Below are 17,963 nucleotides of genomic sequence, written 5' to 3' on the forward strand. Positions count from 1 at the left end.
GAAGCTGTGGTCTCTACTTTCAGGGAGCTAGAGCCAACACAGGAGCCACAAAAACAGAAGAGAACCGACAAGAAAACAGGTAAGTCTCTGAGTTTACTTACATAATTCAAATTTGGGGAAAAACTGTTCCTAGAAGTCAGCCAAATGTAACAAAATCTCATAAAGAAACTTTTTAAACATAGTTTTTAATAAAAATGCACTTTTTAGCAGAAGGTCAGACTTAGACTATAGTAATTGTAAATAGTTTTATATAGGTTACATAGCTTTAAATGGCTTTTAAGTCATGTAAATATGAGCAATGTTCGAAGTATATCATATAATGTCATTAATTTAATATATATTTAATATAATATATTTAATAATGTAATATTGTAATATTCATCCTGCATCACAGTTTCTCTGTATATGTCTTATATGTGACATTATATTGCAATATTAAAGTATGTGAACAGGTCTTTGACAAGGCCAGAAGTTAAAAAAAATCCATCAGTTTCATCTTTGGAATGTCAATCTAATTAATTATAATACAATGTGACACATGTAGAATCTCTCTTGTTTTCACTCTCTTATTAAGGTCATATGACATGCCCGGCCTGTCTCCTCGTTTGATTGGTTAATTGTTGACTCTTTGGCCGGCAGCCCACATACCTGACCCCATGCTGAGCTCTTTGTGTGCCTGTACATGTGTTTGTGTGGTCAAATTGAGGATGTCTCAGTCTTTACTCACATGCTTGAAGTTGTTGATCCTGTCAGTACAGCATTGGCTCTCAGACTGTAATAGACACAGTTTAGATGTCTGCGTCTCCGCAACTGTTCTGCCCGCGTCGCTGCTCCACGCGCAGTTATCCCCCTCTTTATGAGCTTTGACACAGCAGAGCTATAAAAGGCAAAGTTTGGTCCTTCCAGGCCTGTACTTCAGATGTTCATGCCCATTCTGACACCTTTAGGTTCAGTATTTGCTCGCCAGGGGCCCGTATCTCACTGGATCTGACACATTCTTGAGTTCTCCCTCTGTTTTTCTGTGGCATGTTGATGTTTTCTGCCCCCTTCGGCCCCCTGCTGACTACCTCCCCACCCTCAAAATGCCATAAATGCCCCTGCTGCTACAAAAAGGATACAGAGTGAGGACAGTTTTACAGCTTTCCTTTTTCTGGAAAGATTAATAACCTTGGGGCCAGAAACCTGTAACTGGCTGTTGTGTTCAAGAAATGGTATGCTGCCATTTCATTAACATAATATTTGATGTAATACACATTATACAGTACATTGTCAAACATTCGTCACCACAAGAAAACAAACTAAACATCAGTAATATAAATAAATATTGTTAAAAGGGCACATTTACTTAAAAGGAACAAAACCTTAAATGAGGACTAAATGGGATTCAAATAATATAATTCAAGAAATATTTTATATGTACAATATTGTCTTGCACAGTATTATATTTTAAAGATGTTTAGAGCAGCAGAAACCAATCTCTCAGGTCTGTCACATGTTCATAAATATTCCCATAATTCAGACTGGATCCTCATAGCTGAGACAGACCATCTGTTGTGTTTTATGGAATTCTTCCTGTCTTCCTGGAGTCTCCCATGTAACTCGGAGGAAGGTTTATTGCTCAAAGCTCAGGAGACTGAGATCTGTGTTGTTCATTTGTGTATCAGTGTTCGTCTTCATTTGTTTATGAATTGTTCAATACAAAGCTGTAAAATGAACTTGAATAGTTTAAATAGTTTGGTCTTGAAAGTTGTTGATGACATGTTGGAGTTCATGTTCATTTTGTCGCAGATTTTGGTGTCTGGTGTGGCAAATTTGAAGACATTTTGAGACATTTTTCATCTGAAGGCTCCTGAGATTATTCTTTTTCTTTATCATGAAAGAATTATTTTTCTTCCTTACTAGTAACTAATAATTATTTTTAAGTGATTATCTCAGATGTGAACTTTCTCTTGCTGTTTTTGACTTCAGTGTTCTTCATTTATATGGGATAGATGAGTCACATGATCGTTTTGTTTTTGTTTTCCAGCCATCCCATAATCCCTTGCTCTGCTGTAAAGCAGGGCACAACAGCAAGCTACATGCATGCTGATGGTAAGAAACAGTTATCTTCCTATCCCCTCCTGTCCTCTATTTCCTATTTCCTTCTTTTCCTTGCCAATTCTTTCCTCTCCTCTCATTCCCCACGGTTGCTTTGCACAATTAATACAAAGTAAAGTTTTTTTTTGTGAAATGAGGAAAACAAATGAAGTCAATCACTATTCATCAGGACAGGAAGTGTGCATCAAGGAGCAGGATGGAGGTCTTGATTGCAGATTAGATTTATCCAGTTGTTTTACCTGGAGATTAATGCAGAAAGAGTCTGCCACTTTAAACACATTAACATGTGTGGAGCTGGAGGCTTATTGAAATGGTCTTGAGCAAAAAAATGTTTTAATGATTCGGCACAAGTGAATTTTGATTAAATCTTCAAAGGCCCTGTCCCAAATGGAACCCTAAGCCCTCGCAAACTTCTTCTGAATCGGTGTATTTTAATGATGTAATGCCGCTTTGACCGCTGGAGAAGTCTGCTGCGGATCTCGCATCATTGTGAGCTCGGCAAAATTGCTCAAGTAGGCACATTTCAGCCATAAAGGGGAGCTCTCGAGCTGGCAAACTGTATTTGATACTAAAAAAAATACACTAAAAAATATTGTGAAATACAAAGTTCTGTCATGAAACTCTAAATGGTGCAGGCTTAGAAGTCCTTAACTCAATCTGCTTGAAATTACATAATTCTCTATAGGGCATATCTGATTGGTTCCTGCTGTATCAGTAGCCAATAAGCTCACTGCTCAACTTTTAGCATTTGCTGTAACAGTTTTAGGCACGTTTTCAGAAACCCTCCACCTCCCCCAGTTCCACCTGGATAGATCTGCTGTGTAATTCATGTACAACAGCAGCATGTCTTACTTGCTCACAGCAGTGTGTGTCGTGTATGTGTTGGCGGTAGCAAGTCCCGTACTTCCTCTGCAGCAGCAGCAGCAGCAGCAATAACTAACAGCATCAGCAAGCTATAAGATCTATTATGCCAAAACAAATTAACATTGTCATATCCGTTACTAGTGTTGGGGGGTAACGCATTACAACTCGAGTTACGTAATCATTTTGCTTTTTCAAGCTAGCAAAGTAATGCATTACTTTTAAATTTACAACAAAATATCTGATTTACTTTTTCAAGTAAGTTACACAAGTTACTGTTTTCCCATTTATTAGACACCTCTCCAGTCCCCATGTTGAGAGAATCCAGGAGTGAGTGCAGATTGTGTGTAAACATGATGATCATTGTACATTATTGGCCTTTACATTTGCCCCAAAATAACATTTTTGTTATTTATATACTGACTGGTTTTCAGACCCGCCCTGACAACTCAATACAGTAAAACTGCACATTTTAGGCCGCATTTATACTGCAGGTCTTGGTGCACTATTCCGATTTGGTGACTATATATTTTTTGACGACCCGCTTACATCATCTTTTAAAAGTCTTTGTATCCGATACTTGCATTTACACTGTCCACTGGCGAAACAGACGTTCTAAACCGGAAAAAGAAGTAAAACTGCATGATATGCAATGGACACAGACTAAATGATTATTCAGTGTTTTACTTTCCGCACTTTTCCACACATCTTTAAAGGTCAGCTAACCATTTCTCTCGTAAGGTGGAGAAAAAAAGACGAGAGCCGTTTATGTCCACATGGGGACGTCATTCGCCGTTTCTTTTTTCAGTGATGTACGACACGCATTTACTGGGGAATATCCGATTCGGCCGCTTGCATGTTAGACGCAAATGCACGTATCCGAATCATATTGGATTTATTACATATGAGTAAGGCCTGAATCCGAACTGCGGATATCGTAATTCATGCGTTTTTTCCAGCTTACACGTTCACGTCATATCCAATCTGTGCCACACAAGAGGAAAGAAATCGGAATTGGGTCACTTGAACCATGCAGTGTAAATGGGGCCTTAAGCTTGGAACATACTCTGCAAGAAAAGCAGGTGCCGATCATCTGCGTTTCTCCATATTAACCCCGCCCACTTTAAATGTCTGACCAATCACACAATAGTTCTCAGACACCCGCAAGAAAAAAGTTCTGCTCATGCGATGTGTTGAGAACAAGCTGCGAGAACTCCCAAACCAGGGCTGCGAGAACAAAACAATGTCATTTTGTTCTCGTAGTCCTGGGAGCGAGAATTTCTTTCTCTGTTCTTGTGGATTATGTTACAGTCTTTAGAGCGTTGTGATATGCCACACCTGTGAGGTGGATGGATTATCTCTGCAAAGGAGAAGTGCTCACTAACACAGATTTAGACAGATTTGTGAACAATTTTTGAGAGAAATAGGCCTTTTGTGTACATAGAAAAAAGTCTTAGATCTTTAAGTTCTGCTCATGAAAAATGGGGACAAAAACAAAGTGTTACATTTATAGTTTTGTTCTCTGTGTGTGTGTGTGTGTGTGTGTGTGTGTATACTGTATATAACAAGCCCAGCCCAGGTGAGAAAATATAACTCAAAAGTAACATAACATTACTTTTCATAAAAGTGATCAAGTAACATAATTAGTTACTTTTTAAGGGAGTAACGTAATATTGTAATATATTATTTTTTTATGTAACATTCCTAAAGTAACACTGTCCATTACCATGCCAAACACTCATGACATGAGTTGTCATGACATAAATATTATTACAATTTAAAATAACAGCTGAATTTTCAGCATCATTACTCAGCATCATTCTGATTTGCTGTTCAAGAAATATTTGTTATTATTATAATCACTGTTGAAAACAGTTGTGCTGCTTAATACAGTATTTTTATGGAAACGGTGATAGATTTTCAGGATTCTTTGTTGAAAAGAACAGTATTTATTTGGAATAGAAGACTTGTGTAACATTATAATTTGTATTACTGTCATTGATCAATTGAATGTATTCTTGCATTAATTTCTTCAAAATAAACAAACAAACAAATACAACTTACGGTCCCTAAACTGTGACAACTTACATGTTTTGAAATGTTAATGAAAAGAATGTCCTTAAACAAATGATCAGACATTCCAGATTATTCTAGATCAGCATCTCTGACAGGAGATTTACTGATCAAAGATAAAACCCCTCTGTGGAAACTCCTCATAACTCCTCTAATGTTTGGATTACACAACTAAATATGACAGTGAGGTATCCGGCTACAAAAAGAGCTTTAACAGCCCATGTGCACAGAGGCCCTAGGTTATGGTGTTTAATCCATTTATTTGCAGCAGACAAGATTAATTAATTAGAGATACTTCACATGATCACGACATTCTTCACCATCGGAAAAAAGTCGGGCGTAAAAAAGTGCTTAAAGTTGAAGAAGCACAATAGCAAACACACATGATTAACACAATTCTGCTATTGATTTTAGAGTAATATGAGCTGATATCTGGTCGTCTCTTCCCTCTACAGGTCGCGCACCCTCAGACATGGATTTCCCACCTAAGAAAGAAGAGAGAAAGGTACAGTATTTGTTCTCTTTCCTTTAAGATTGGATGGAAAATACATATTTGACGCATGTTTTTCCTACACAGATGAAAGCAGCCCGAGCCAAATTTAATTTCCAAGCACAGTCACCAAAGTAAGTAGAAACAGAAGACACAACACAGAAGTCATTATTCAAAATAGAAGGATACAGGAAAGTCAGAAGTGCAAAAAAGAAAAAAAGTGCACATGCTACTAAAAATAAAAAAGTTATCTAATTTGTTATTCAGTATAATGCATTTACCACTAGAACCGCCACAGTTTTTTCAATGTTTCAATAAAATATCCAAGTCATTGACTTTTACTAAAATGGTGTTATATACAATCCCTGTTGTTATTTTTTTTTTTAAATTTTTTTTTATAGATAAAACCTGAATAAAAAAAACGAGGCATTTATACCTATAAGTGCCAGCGGGTCAAATAAACCCCTTTATAATTCCTTTATTGGAGCAAAGTGTGGGCTTACTGTAGACTGTCACACAACGCATGATCAAATGTAGATGTTTCAACCTATTTATAAATGTTCCCATTCTAGATTTAATTATAATATGTTGTTTTGCAATTTTTTTTAGTGTGTTGTTTGATACTCAGTTGCTACTCATTCAAGTCTGCCCATTTCCTGAAAAACAATATTTCCGATCTATAATTTAATGAATAAAACAATTTTCATGATATAAGTTTGTTGGTGTTGTTGTCTTATTTAAATTATAAATTATATAACTAAACAAATGAATAATTAATTAGGTGAAACTATGCTCTTTAATTTGTAATTTGTCTTTCATACATCGTAAGTCATATGCATCGCAGTGAATTATTATTGCTCTTTATTATCTATTAGGGTATTAATTATTTAGGGTAATCTTAATGTGTGATTATGACAATTTATAATAGTATTACACCACCCAAATATGTATTTATTTCCTTCTACTTCTACGTTGTCATTGCATGCTGATTTAGCCTATATTCACCAAAAAGTGATTATTATAGCCTGCTTAAAATAACATAAAACAACGACAAAAACAGAGTTGATGACTTCAAATAATCATTTTTATAATATTACATTATTTATCCGTATCAAAACTATAATCATCTGCATGGGTAAATGTTACCCACTGGCGGTGTTAGGTATACAGCGGTTAGACCTGGCGGTTCTAGTGTCAAAGGGATAGTTCACCCAAAAATTTAAATGGTCCTATAATTTACTCACCTTCAATCCAATGTCCTGGCTAATCCAAACTTTATAATGGCAGTGAATGGCAGCCCAAAATTTGAAAGTGCATCCATCTATTATAAAAGTAATCCACACAGCTCCGGGGGTTAATAAAGGCCTTCTGAAGTGAATTGATGGGTTTGTGTAAGATAAATATCCATATTTTACATGTTATAAAGTCAAATATCTATCTTCTGACGGAATGCCTTCCGTACTCAACTCACACAGAAAGTGTAATGCCGCTCGCATTTTAAAATGCTTAGGACGTCATTGTCGCACCCATTACGCTTTTTTCATAAGTTGAATATGGAAGGCAATCTGGCGGAAGCTAGATATTTTATTTTATATCGTGTTAAATATGAATATTTTTCTTACAAAAATCCACACCCTTCAGTTAACTTCAGAAAGCCTTTAATAACCCCCCAGAGCTGTGTGGATTATTTTTTTTAAATGGATGGATGCACTTTTATGGGCTGCCATTCACTGCCATTATAAAGCTTCGATTCGTTTTTAATATAAATCTGATTGTATTCACCTGAAAAAAGAATGTCATAAACACCAAGGATGGATTGAGGGTGAGTAAATCATGGGCTAATTTTCACTACCCTTTTAATAATGTTTTACCACTTTTATAATCACACACCCTCCATCTTCCCTAATCCATTATTCTTCTCTATGACTCATTCATAGGGAGCTGACCATACAAAAAGGTGACGTTGTGTACATACACCGGCAGGTGGATGCCAACTGGTATGAAGGAGAACATCATGGGAGAGTGGGAATCTTTCCCACCAGCTATGTGGAGGTATATGAAGTCAAGTCACTTTTATTTATATAGTGCTTTATTAGTACAGACTTTACAGTGATAAACAGGAAAATAATGATCAGTGATGGAAAGCAGCTCAAAAAAGTCATTAGTCAAAGTCAGTTCAGTCTTGATTCAGTTCAGTTCCATAACTGCATAAAGTTCATCACTTATGAAATGAGTTCAAGTCAGCTATAAAGTATATAGTACAGTAATAGTGTAAGTGCAGTCAATTCATGTGTATGCAAATGAAACGCTGCCCGTCGTCATCTTTTGTCATTAACATCCCTTTCTATCTTTTCTTTCCAGATTATTCCTCCAACGGAGAAGCCCACTCCAATAAAGTCTCCAACCATCCAGGTGTTGGAGTATGGAGAGGCCATTGCCCTGTTCAACTTCAATGCCGATCTGCCTGTGGAACTATCCTTCAGAAAGGTGCCATATATATATGGAAGGCAATCTGGCGGAAGCTAGATATGTATGTTAGGTATATATATATATATATATATATATATATATATATATATATATATATATATATATATATATATATATATATATATATATATATATATATATATATATATATATATATATATATATATATATATGTGTGTGTGTGTGTGTGTGTGTGTGTGTGTGTATATATATATATATCCCTAACATACACTACATTTAATTTATTATGTATAGTTCATTATCATTAAATATTTAACTCTAGGGATAGTTAAAGAGATAGACCCCAAAATTAGCTTTCTTCGTAAGTTGAATATGGAACGCATTCTGACGGAAGCTAGATATTTGACTTAATAAAGTTTTAAATATGGGTCTTTATTAACCCCTGGAGCTGTGCGGATTACTTTTATAATGGATGGATGCACTTTTTTGATTTCAAATTTTGGAATGCCATTATAAAGCTTGGATTAGCCAGGATTTTTTTTATATAACTCCAATTGTATTCGTCTGAAAGAATGCCACATACACCTAGGATGGCTTGAGGGTAAATTAATCATAGCGTAATTTTTTACCCATTTTTGGGTGGACTTTTTATTTTAGTGAGCTATGGAAACCTTTTTAATAAAGAATTTGCAGCTGGTTTGAAATGTATAAACATTTTATAACATTTCCTTGCCTTTAGTCATGCTCTTGTGTTCACTTACCACTAATTTCGCAAGTTGCGTTGATAACTCAAGTAATAATAATTGTGTAGCTGCCATGCTTTAAGTGCTTTAATGGTGTTTCAGTCATGAACAGATCTGTATTTGAATCAACTTGAATCACTGTAATTAATCAAAATCCCCATTGCTAGACGTTAAAGGGATAGTTCACCCTGCCCGTACAGGTTTGGAGACATGAGGGTGTGTAAATGCTGACCATTTTAATTACTGTGAACTATCCCTTTAAGGCAGAGGTTCTTAAACAGTGCTCCGGGGCCCAGTAGGGGTCATACATTCCACTGTGACCTCAAGATGACAAAACAAGCATTAAAATAAAAACAACTAGAAAAATGTATTTCTTTAATTAACCCCCTTAACCAACAAGGATTCCCGCTGTCTTGAAAAACCTGAATATAAAAGAGCCTACACTGCAAAAAATAAAAAAAAATAAAAAATTAGGTAAAATGGTTGCCATAAAATGTTTCGTTAATTGAAATATTTTTTTTTAGTTAATACAAGGAACATTTTTGAGAATCAACAACCTTTATTCAAATATTATTATAATATTTTGTAAGCATATTGGGTAATTGTGTGTTTCATTTGTAATGAAGCAGTAAAACATCCCAAATTGTGTTATTTTCATGATATATCACATTTTTAAGTGATTCAGATACAATAATATTTTGAGTTTCTATTTATTAAATAATTTCCTTTCTTTGTATCAACTCATATTTTTAGTTTCAATATACTCAAAATTTTAAGGTAACCAGGTTACTTACTTTTTTAAGTTAAACCAACAACTTTTTTTTACAGTGTAATTATTTACACACACACAATTATAATTAATTATACACACACACACACACACACACACACACACACACACACACACACACACACACACACACACACACACACACACACACACACACACACACACACACACACACACACACACACACACACACACACACGTCTTTTGAATAATGTTGTGGACTGTGGGGAGCATTGGAGTCAAACAGGCTCACCACTGCTTTAAGGCTTAAGTTTGGTAATTAGAGTAATGAATCTTAATCATGTCATGTTTAGGCATGTTAAGTGTTTTTGTGACTTCAAGTCTTTTCATAGTAAATTATAGTTTCACCATTATACGCAAGCATCCAACCACAGAATGACCAATCAGAGTCAAGTATTCTAAACTGTGAAATAAGCAATGGCATTTTACATCCAAACAGCTTTTACAGCTTTCTTTTCTCTTGTGTCTCAGGGCGAGGTGATCTCTGTCACCAGGCGTGTTGATGATCACTGGCTGGAGGGTCGTATTGCTGGCACCACCCGAAGTGGAATCTTCCCTATCAGCTACGTCCAGGTCAACAAAATGCCTCGCACTAAAAGCAGTGATGACTTTCCATCTTCTCCCACTCCTACCCCAGAGCCCCTCAGTCCTGGCCGGCCACAGCACTCCCCCCTGTCTCCTTTATCACGCTCCCCTGAACCCCAGCTTTCACCTCACAAACACTCCAGCCAATCACGCTCCCCTCTGTCACATGCACAGCCCACGTCTCCAAAACCATCAAACCACTTTTTGTTCTCGCCTGGCCCCACTCCATCCAACCCACTCAACAACAACTGGACTGGATTGCTGCACCCTCACAACCCACTGGAAAAGGACACCAGATCACCTGTGTCACCCTCCAATCATGTGCTGACATCTCCGCAGGGCCCGGGACTGCCAGCGAACACCAGCTCGCACCCTCCGTACATCACACAGGTCTGTGCAGAGTAACAACACTACATGTATTTACTTGTATGATTTTATGTATCAGCCAGGCCCTATATAGCCAAAGATTTTTTATTGTGTGAATATTTTGTAATTTGGCAAATGTACAATACATTGGTACACTACAGTGATGCGCGGGTTGATCCAAAATGAGCCGGTGCCTGTGGTTACGAGGCATCCAAAAATATTTTTTATGATATTCGGGTCGCGGTCGATCTGGTCGTTTGAAATAAAGATGTCGCTTGACAAAATGACGGATTTCCCAACTATTTTAATACATTGTAAAAAATATTGTTGGTTTAACTTAAAAAAGTAAGTAACCTGGTGGCCTTACAATTTTGAGTTTATTGAAATAAATTTTTTTAGTTGATACAATGAAGGGAATTGGTTTAATAAATAGAAACTCACAATATTATTGTATCTGAACCACATTTGATAAATCATTAAAATAGCACAATTTGGCATGTTTCACTGCGTCAACACAAATAAAACACACAATGATTACCCAATATGCTTACAAAATCTTTTAATAATATTTTAATAAAGGTTGTCGATTTTTAAAAAATGTTAATTGTACACTGTAAAAAATTATTTAGAAAAAAAGTTACCTGGTTGCCTTAAAATTGAGTTCACTGAAATTGTTAAAAGATTTTGTAAGCATATTGGGTAATTGTGTGTGTTTTATTTGTGATGAGGCAGTGAAACATGCCAAATAGTGCTATTTTCATGATTTATCAGGTTTTTTTTATGTGGTTCAGATACAATAATATTTTGAGTTTCTATTTATGAAACAAATTTCCTTCATTGTATCAACTCAAAGTTTTAATTTAAAAAAACTCACAATTTTAAGGCAACCAGGTTACTTACTTTTTTAAGATAAACCAACAAAAACCAACCAATTTTTTTTTTACAGTGTATTAACTCAAACTCAAATAACTCAAAATTATTTAAAAATAAGTTACCTAGTAACTTAAAATTTGAAGTTGCCTTGAGTTCATTGAAATAAAAAATACAATTAACATTTTTGAGAACTGACATACTTTATTCACATATTATTAAAAGATTTTGTAAGCATATTGGGTAATTCTGTGTGATTTATTTGTGTTGACGCAGTGAAACATGCCAAATTGTGCTATTTTCATGACTTATCACATTTTTTATGTGGTTCAGGTACAATAATAATGTGAGTTTCTATTTAATAAACAAATGCCCTTCATTGTATCAACTCAAAATATTAAGGCAACTAAGTAACTTATTTTTTAAATATTTTTTTTACAGTGTAGTCTATCTTTTTTAAATGTATATAGCTCAGTAATGTCCAACACGATCACATGGTGATGCGTATCAATAGTACGAGTGTGCAATCAAAATGAGTTTTGGTGTGCATACACTCTAAAAAATGCTGGGTTAAAAACAACCCAAGTTGGGTTGAAAATGCACTAACCCAACAATTGGGTTGTTTTAACCCAATGGCTGAGTTGTTTTAACCCAGCCATTGGGTTGTCTTAAGCAACATTTAACCCAACCGCTGGGTTAAAACAACTCAACCGTTGGGTAAAATCAACCCAATTGTTGGGTTAGTGCATTTTCAACCCAACTTGGGTTGTTTTTAACCCAGCATTTTTTAGTGTGTATGCTATGCAGTTTTTCACATGCATATGATACGCACTTAATGGCGTGTATATGACACGCTCTTGGGTAGGTTGGGGGTGGTGGGGTGGGTGGTTTTTATACATATAATAATACGCCATAAAGTGCGTATCAAATGCACGTGAAAAAACATGCATAAAACTCATTTGAGTTTTCAAAACATTCCAGGGCAGGATTTTTGTTGGGAAAGTCGGGGGGGAGACAAACACTTCGATTAGACTGGATAAACACATGCAGCATCTTAATTGTTAAGAAAACAAAACAATAGTAGACACGGCCCTTACCTGATTGGCTACAAGTTTGTTATTGGACTCAATTTCTGAGAAACACTGTTGATATTTTAAATCATCACCCAAACGAACACACCCCTCCCTTCATTTCCCCGACCCCAAAATAACAATGTGAGGGAGGATGTTTCAGCTGAGACTTTTTACTGCGCCGAGTCGAAGAACTCTCAGAAGTGCTATTCCGCCATACATTATAGTTCTCCTTTTTAATCCGCTTAGAAAAGCGCCACGTTTTATTTTGTCACCATACTTGATCGTTCAACTATTCGTGTAACTGTATTTAAATAGGGAAAACGTGGAGGTGTTTGGTCGCTTCTAACTTGATCTCTGTTTGGTACCTAAAGTGGTAATGAACTGGGCTTAGTGGGCTAGGCTAAATGCTATCAGAAAGTCACCGCGCGTCAGAGCGATTAAGTGCATGCACTCAGACAAGAGAGGTGTGTGCCAACTCATCTTAGTTAAGGGTATAACATAGTGTTATATAAAAAAGCGGTGAAGTATCCCTTTAACAGCAGACATCTCACGCAAGTACAGATGAATCATTGATTAAAAGTGCAGTGTGTCAATTTCAGCGACGTCTAGCGGAGAGGTTGCGGATTGCAACTGCCTACCGCTCACCCCTCCCTTTCGAAGCAAATAGAGAATCTACGGTGGCCGACACAGGACGAAGATGACGTCGTTTTAGAGAGCAGAGAGTAGCTAGCGCTCTATAGAGCAGTTTGTCCTTTTAGGGCCACTGTAGAAACATGGCAGCACAAATTGCCGATTTCACTGTAAGGAACCCTTGCTGATTCCAAAACAGTTCCCACTTTCCTCTAGAATGTCAAATTTTCTCACAAAATATGACGTGCATTTCATAGAATTTTTGCTTTCGACAAGGGGAAAAGCTTTTGTATTGTCCCTCTTCTGGTAATTTTGACCCGAAATTCATTTTCTTTTAATAAAAAAAGGGTGTGTTCATTGTGTGTTTATCATATTGGCCCAAGACCTTAGGAGATTTGTCACACCTGAACTTGGAATACACCATTTTCATGGATTCGAGGAGTTTTAGGAGTTTAATCGTTCCCCCCGTGGGTCAATTTGACCCCTATAGGAATGAATGGGAAGTGGGGGGTAATAGGAATTTTTTTAAATTCGTCAAAACATATAAACAATCTGGCACAATCCAGAATAAACACACACACAAACGAAGGCATGAGACTATAGAACATCCTCAGTGCAAAACACACAGCCACATGCATAAACATATACATATACACACACACACACACACACACACACACACCTAGGAATTCCCATTAAAATTAATGTATTTTAAAATAAAAATATATCAGTCACAATGCACAGATATAAAAGTGGTTTGATTTGAACACATTTACAATGCAGAACAACCCTTTCAAATAGTTATAAGGCCATCTAGTGGCAAGAGTCAGGAAATATCATGTTTTATTACATAATGAAGAGGTTGACAGAGACACCCAATGTGAAACGTTTTGAGCTGTTTTAACAAGTTTTTGCATGTAATGGACAGTTATTTTGTATTCCATTAAAATAATTGGAAGAATTTGCTTATGTGTATTAGAGGTAAATATAGTAATAAAAATAATGACCCCCCCCCCCATAATATAATTTAATTTCATTAAATTATATTATGCACACAATCAAGTCAACCAAAGACTAAAAGTGAAAAAAAGTTACAATAGTATAGTTACAATATAGACACATATTCAAGGACGAATGTGGCAGTGAATGGGCATGAATAATTAAGCAATTTGAAAAAACAAAAACAAAGCAAAACTAAACTAAACTCAATTTTAACAATCATTTTTAGGATGGGACCAGAACACAATCTCCACAGCCCAACGCACAGGTTAAGATTCCCTCCAAATCACAGTCTCCTGTGAACATGGGTTATTCACGAAAATTGTGAGTACATTAGTCACTACTACTACTAATCACTGAAAATCTCGTCTTTCTTTACTCATCATGCTGTGAAAGAAAGTCATAAGGTTTAAGACAACATGAAGCTGAGTATAACAGGACAGGATGCTCATTTTTGGGTGAACTGTTATACCGTACATAACTATTCAGGGTATATCCAGCCATTTTGTACTGATTTTACCTTTTGCTATTCTTTTTCATTCACTCTTTGTCTTTACATTCAGATATAAAGCGGTTTACAACTATAAACCCCAGAATAAAGACGAGCTGGAGTTGAGAGAAGGAGACATCGTTCAGGTCATAGAGAAGTGTGATGACGGCTGGTTTGTAGGTAATCGTCCTTTAAGAAAACTGTACATACACTATTAGCATAAAGTCTGCTCCACTTTACAGCTTATTCTGGCCAAGAACGGCCCACTGTTTTACAGGGAAAGAGACTAATCAGAGTTTCTAAGGATGCATAATACATTTGTATTATATCAATTATGGATCATATTATAGATCAGTTATATTCGATAATTATATATTAGTTATAATTTTGCGTAGATTATAATTTTTGCATTGATATTTGTTTATGTAGTAGTACAGAATTGTAGGTGCATCTAAATCTGATATAGGCGATATAGAATATTAAACAGTAATATATAGAATATTATTATGAAGAATAGAAATACTGTTGTGGAAAAAAACATGTTCAAATAATAAAATAAAATAACAGAAATGTCAGAAATGCTCAACTATGTGTACAATTTCTCAGAATGTACAGTCCAAAAGCATTAAATGTTTGAGGCCAGTATGATTATGTAAAGTTTTGAAAGTCACTGACTCGCTTATGCCATTGAAACCTATTGGTTCTTGCTGAAGCTCAAATCTGCTGCGTAACATGAGAATGAACCTCATTGGTTCTTGATGAAGCTCAAACGTGCTACTTAACACGAGAATGAACCTCATTGGTTCTTGCTGAAGCTCAAACGTGCTACTTAACACGAGAATGAACCTCATTGGTTCTTGCTGAAGCTCAAACGTGCTACTTAACACGAGAATGAACCTCATTGGTTCTTGCTGAAGCTCAAACGTGCTACTTAACACGAGAATGAACCTCATTGGTTCTTGATGAAGCTCAAACGTGCTGAATAACCAAGAATGGGTTCTCATTGGTTCTCACATGTCAAGCAAACATGAGCTTCCGTTTATCACAACTGATGTGCAAGTTGATGAATCTTTATATAATAAAAGCCTAAATTCAATCTGTTTACCATATAATGCAATCAGGTTTAGTCTAAACTGCTAAATTCATGTGGATTAGCTTTTACAATCTTTTTATTAACTTTTTGAAGCGTCAAAGTGGTAGCTGTCAATGGAGAGTACAGAAAGCTCTCAGATTTCACCAAAATGTCTTCATTTGTTTTCCGAAGATGAACATAAGTATTATGGGTTTGGAACAACATGAGGGTGAATAATGAATGACAAATTTTGGGGGTGAACTATCCCTTTAAGGGCAGTGGAGGTCATAATGAACAGCCTTTTGTGTGTGTGTGTGTGTGTGTGTGTGTGTGTGTGTGTGTGTGTGTGTGTGTGTGTGTGTGTGTTAGCAAAGCAGTAGATAATTTGTGTCATGTCTTTTCTTGCTTAAATGACATTTATGTTCTCTCCCTGTCAGGTACGTCTGAAAGGACCCACGCTTTTGGAACATTCCCTGGCAACTATGTGGCACCAGTTTAAGAGCTTCCACCCATTCTTCCTGGCAGATTCTTTTTCACTGACACTACAGGCTCAACCACTAATCAATGCAACATACATTCTGTCTGTACTGTCTCTGTACACTATATATACAAAACAACTGCCCTGCTTTACACACACATACTGTATATACTTAAAAACTCTTCCTTCATCCTCCACCAAGCATGTGCACTCCTCACCTTATTACTACGGCACCCGTGTTCCCATATGAACTCTTACAGATGTTGGACACAGATGGGTTTGTCACAGTATGATCACTCACACGTGTGTATTTGTGATGAATCCACTCTGAATTATGGTTTGAAGATCATAAAATGTATTGATATTCTTCCACTACAACACTATTGGCATTATCTTTCTCAATTTTAATGTCTTTTTAAAGTTTAACCTCCATTTTGATTTCAGATTTGTAGCAACATTGCCTAAGAACACTACATTTCCTGAGGATCTGGATCTAAGACATGGTTAAAAAACACACAGATCATCACAGGTGTCATTTACTTGCTGGCTTAGCTGACCGCCACATCATATTTTAAACACAAACGCAATCTTTACAATCATTTTCAAGTGTTTGTAATCGCTTAATGCAATGGCCTCCAAATGTTTGAACTGTCTGTATTAGGCTCGCATTTATTGTGTAACAAACCCAGCATGCAACATTATCTTAAGCTTTTGGACATGGAAAGTCTGGAGAACCATTGAAAAACCATTGGTGGTTTCATCCAAACTAGAATAAACATGGTTTCTGACTTCTATAAACTATTTAAATCCATAGGCCTATCTAAAACCATATTCAATTGAAAATAGTGAGCCCCATGTTTAAATGCCCAACTTTACATCAGAAAAAAAACATGTTTGTAGCCTGGTACAAATTGTGGTTTTGGTCTATACCGCTAATTTTGCCCTTCATGACAACTGAGGGGGGTGAATTTTTTTATAATTAATTAGTTTAAATTATATTTAGCCTTAAAGTTCTGCATAATTAAGGGCGTGGCCACTTGAGTGACAGGTGGATTGCCACTGCTGTCACTACTAGCCGTTTGTCTGCTGTCTGTTAGTCATCTCAGCTCCACCCACTTCCCGCTTCTTTGCCCATTTTCAGTTATCCGGGAGTGACGCGAGGTGACGGGCTGCCAAGTTTGCAATGGCCGACTTTAGGCTTCAAAAATGCTCTTCAGAAACCTACGGTTGAAGTCACGGACACTACATCCATAATTTTTTAAAGTCTATGGTCCACACCAGCTGACTATATCCTTCTCTTTATTTTAAGCGCGTGCTTGTCTGTCATTTTAAATAATCAGGCTCGTTACAGCTGGATGGATTCTAATAGGCTGTCAATGATTTTATCGTTCATCAGATGGGCACGTTCAAGCTCAACCTGGTGTGCAACGTTTTGCTATGGTTTCCGGGTTGAACGTCGACGTGTTTCCTGTAAACGGTGTGCAACGTGGTTTGAGATACGTTTTTAATACGTTGTATTAAAGAGACAGCTCGCACAATGGGTCCAAGTAAAGTTGTTTACAAATGTGTTTGCTGCTAGCCTGACAAGCCAGACCCACTTCAAGATATTGGGTCTGGGAACTCTCCATTGACAGGGCTCAATCCAAGGGGCGGGATAACAGTTGTCTTTCAAACTCCCTCTGCACGCAATTGGATAGCACTACCACCAATCAGAGCAATGTGAAGCGGAGCTTGTTAATTATTACATTTTCACCGTATCCGGTCGGCAAAACACAGAACACATCTTCACTTAAGAATGACGTCAGTGTCGTTCTTTGTTCCTTTCTCAGAGAAAAGCTCCAAGTCTTCCAGAGTTTCGGGCAAAGCCGATTCAA

General features: G+C 36.6%; 1 protein-coding gene across 3 annotated transcripts in view; it reads left to right on the plus strand.

The window, feature by feature from the left end:
• The window catches only part of sorbs3 (sorbin and SH3 domain containing 3), a 58,254-nt gene extending 40,291 nt beyond the window's left edge, over window positions 1-17,963 (plus strand). The window contains exons 12-22 of one of the 3 annotated variants that reach the window (XM_067413239.1): window positions 24-79; window positions 2,027-2,091; window positions 5,487-5,536; window positions 5,609-5,655; window positions 7,459-7,573; window positions 7,883-8,008; window positions 9,998-10,099; window positions 10,451-10,501; window positions 14,279-14,373; window positions 14,613-14,719; window positions 16,049-17,963. In XM_067413239.1, coding sequence (XP_067269340.1) covers window positions 24-79; window positions 2,027-2,091; window positions 5,487-5,536; window positions 5,609-5,655; window positions 7,459-7,573; window positions 7,883-8,008; window positions 9,998-10,099; window positions 10,451-10,501; window positions 14,279-14,373; window positions 14,613-14,719; window positions 16,049-16,110 — 876 coding nt within the window. In that variant the 3' untranslated portion in view covers window positions 16,111-17,963. Of the gene's footprint in view, window positions 1-23; window positions 80-2,026; window positions 2,092-5,486; window positions 5,537-5,608; window positions 5,656-7,458; window positions 7,574-7,882; window positions 8,009-9,997; window positions 10,502-14,278; window positions 14,374-14,612; window positions 14,720-16,048 lie in introns of all 3 variants that reach the window. The other 2 variants (XM_067413238.1, XM_067413237.1) reach the window with 2 other exon arrangements.

Source organism: Pseudorasbora parva, chromosome 13 (assembly GCF_024679245.1).
Source record: "Pseudorasbora parva isolate DD20220531a chromosome 13, ASM2467924v1, whole genome shotgun sequence".
Classification (NCBI taxonomy): domain Eukaryota; kingdom Metazoa; phylum Chordata; class Actinopteri; order Cypriniformes; family Gobionidae; genus Pseudorasbora; species Pseudorasbora parva.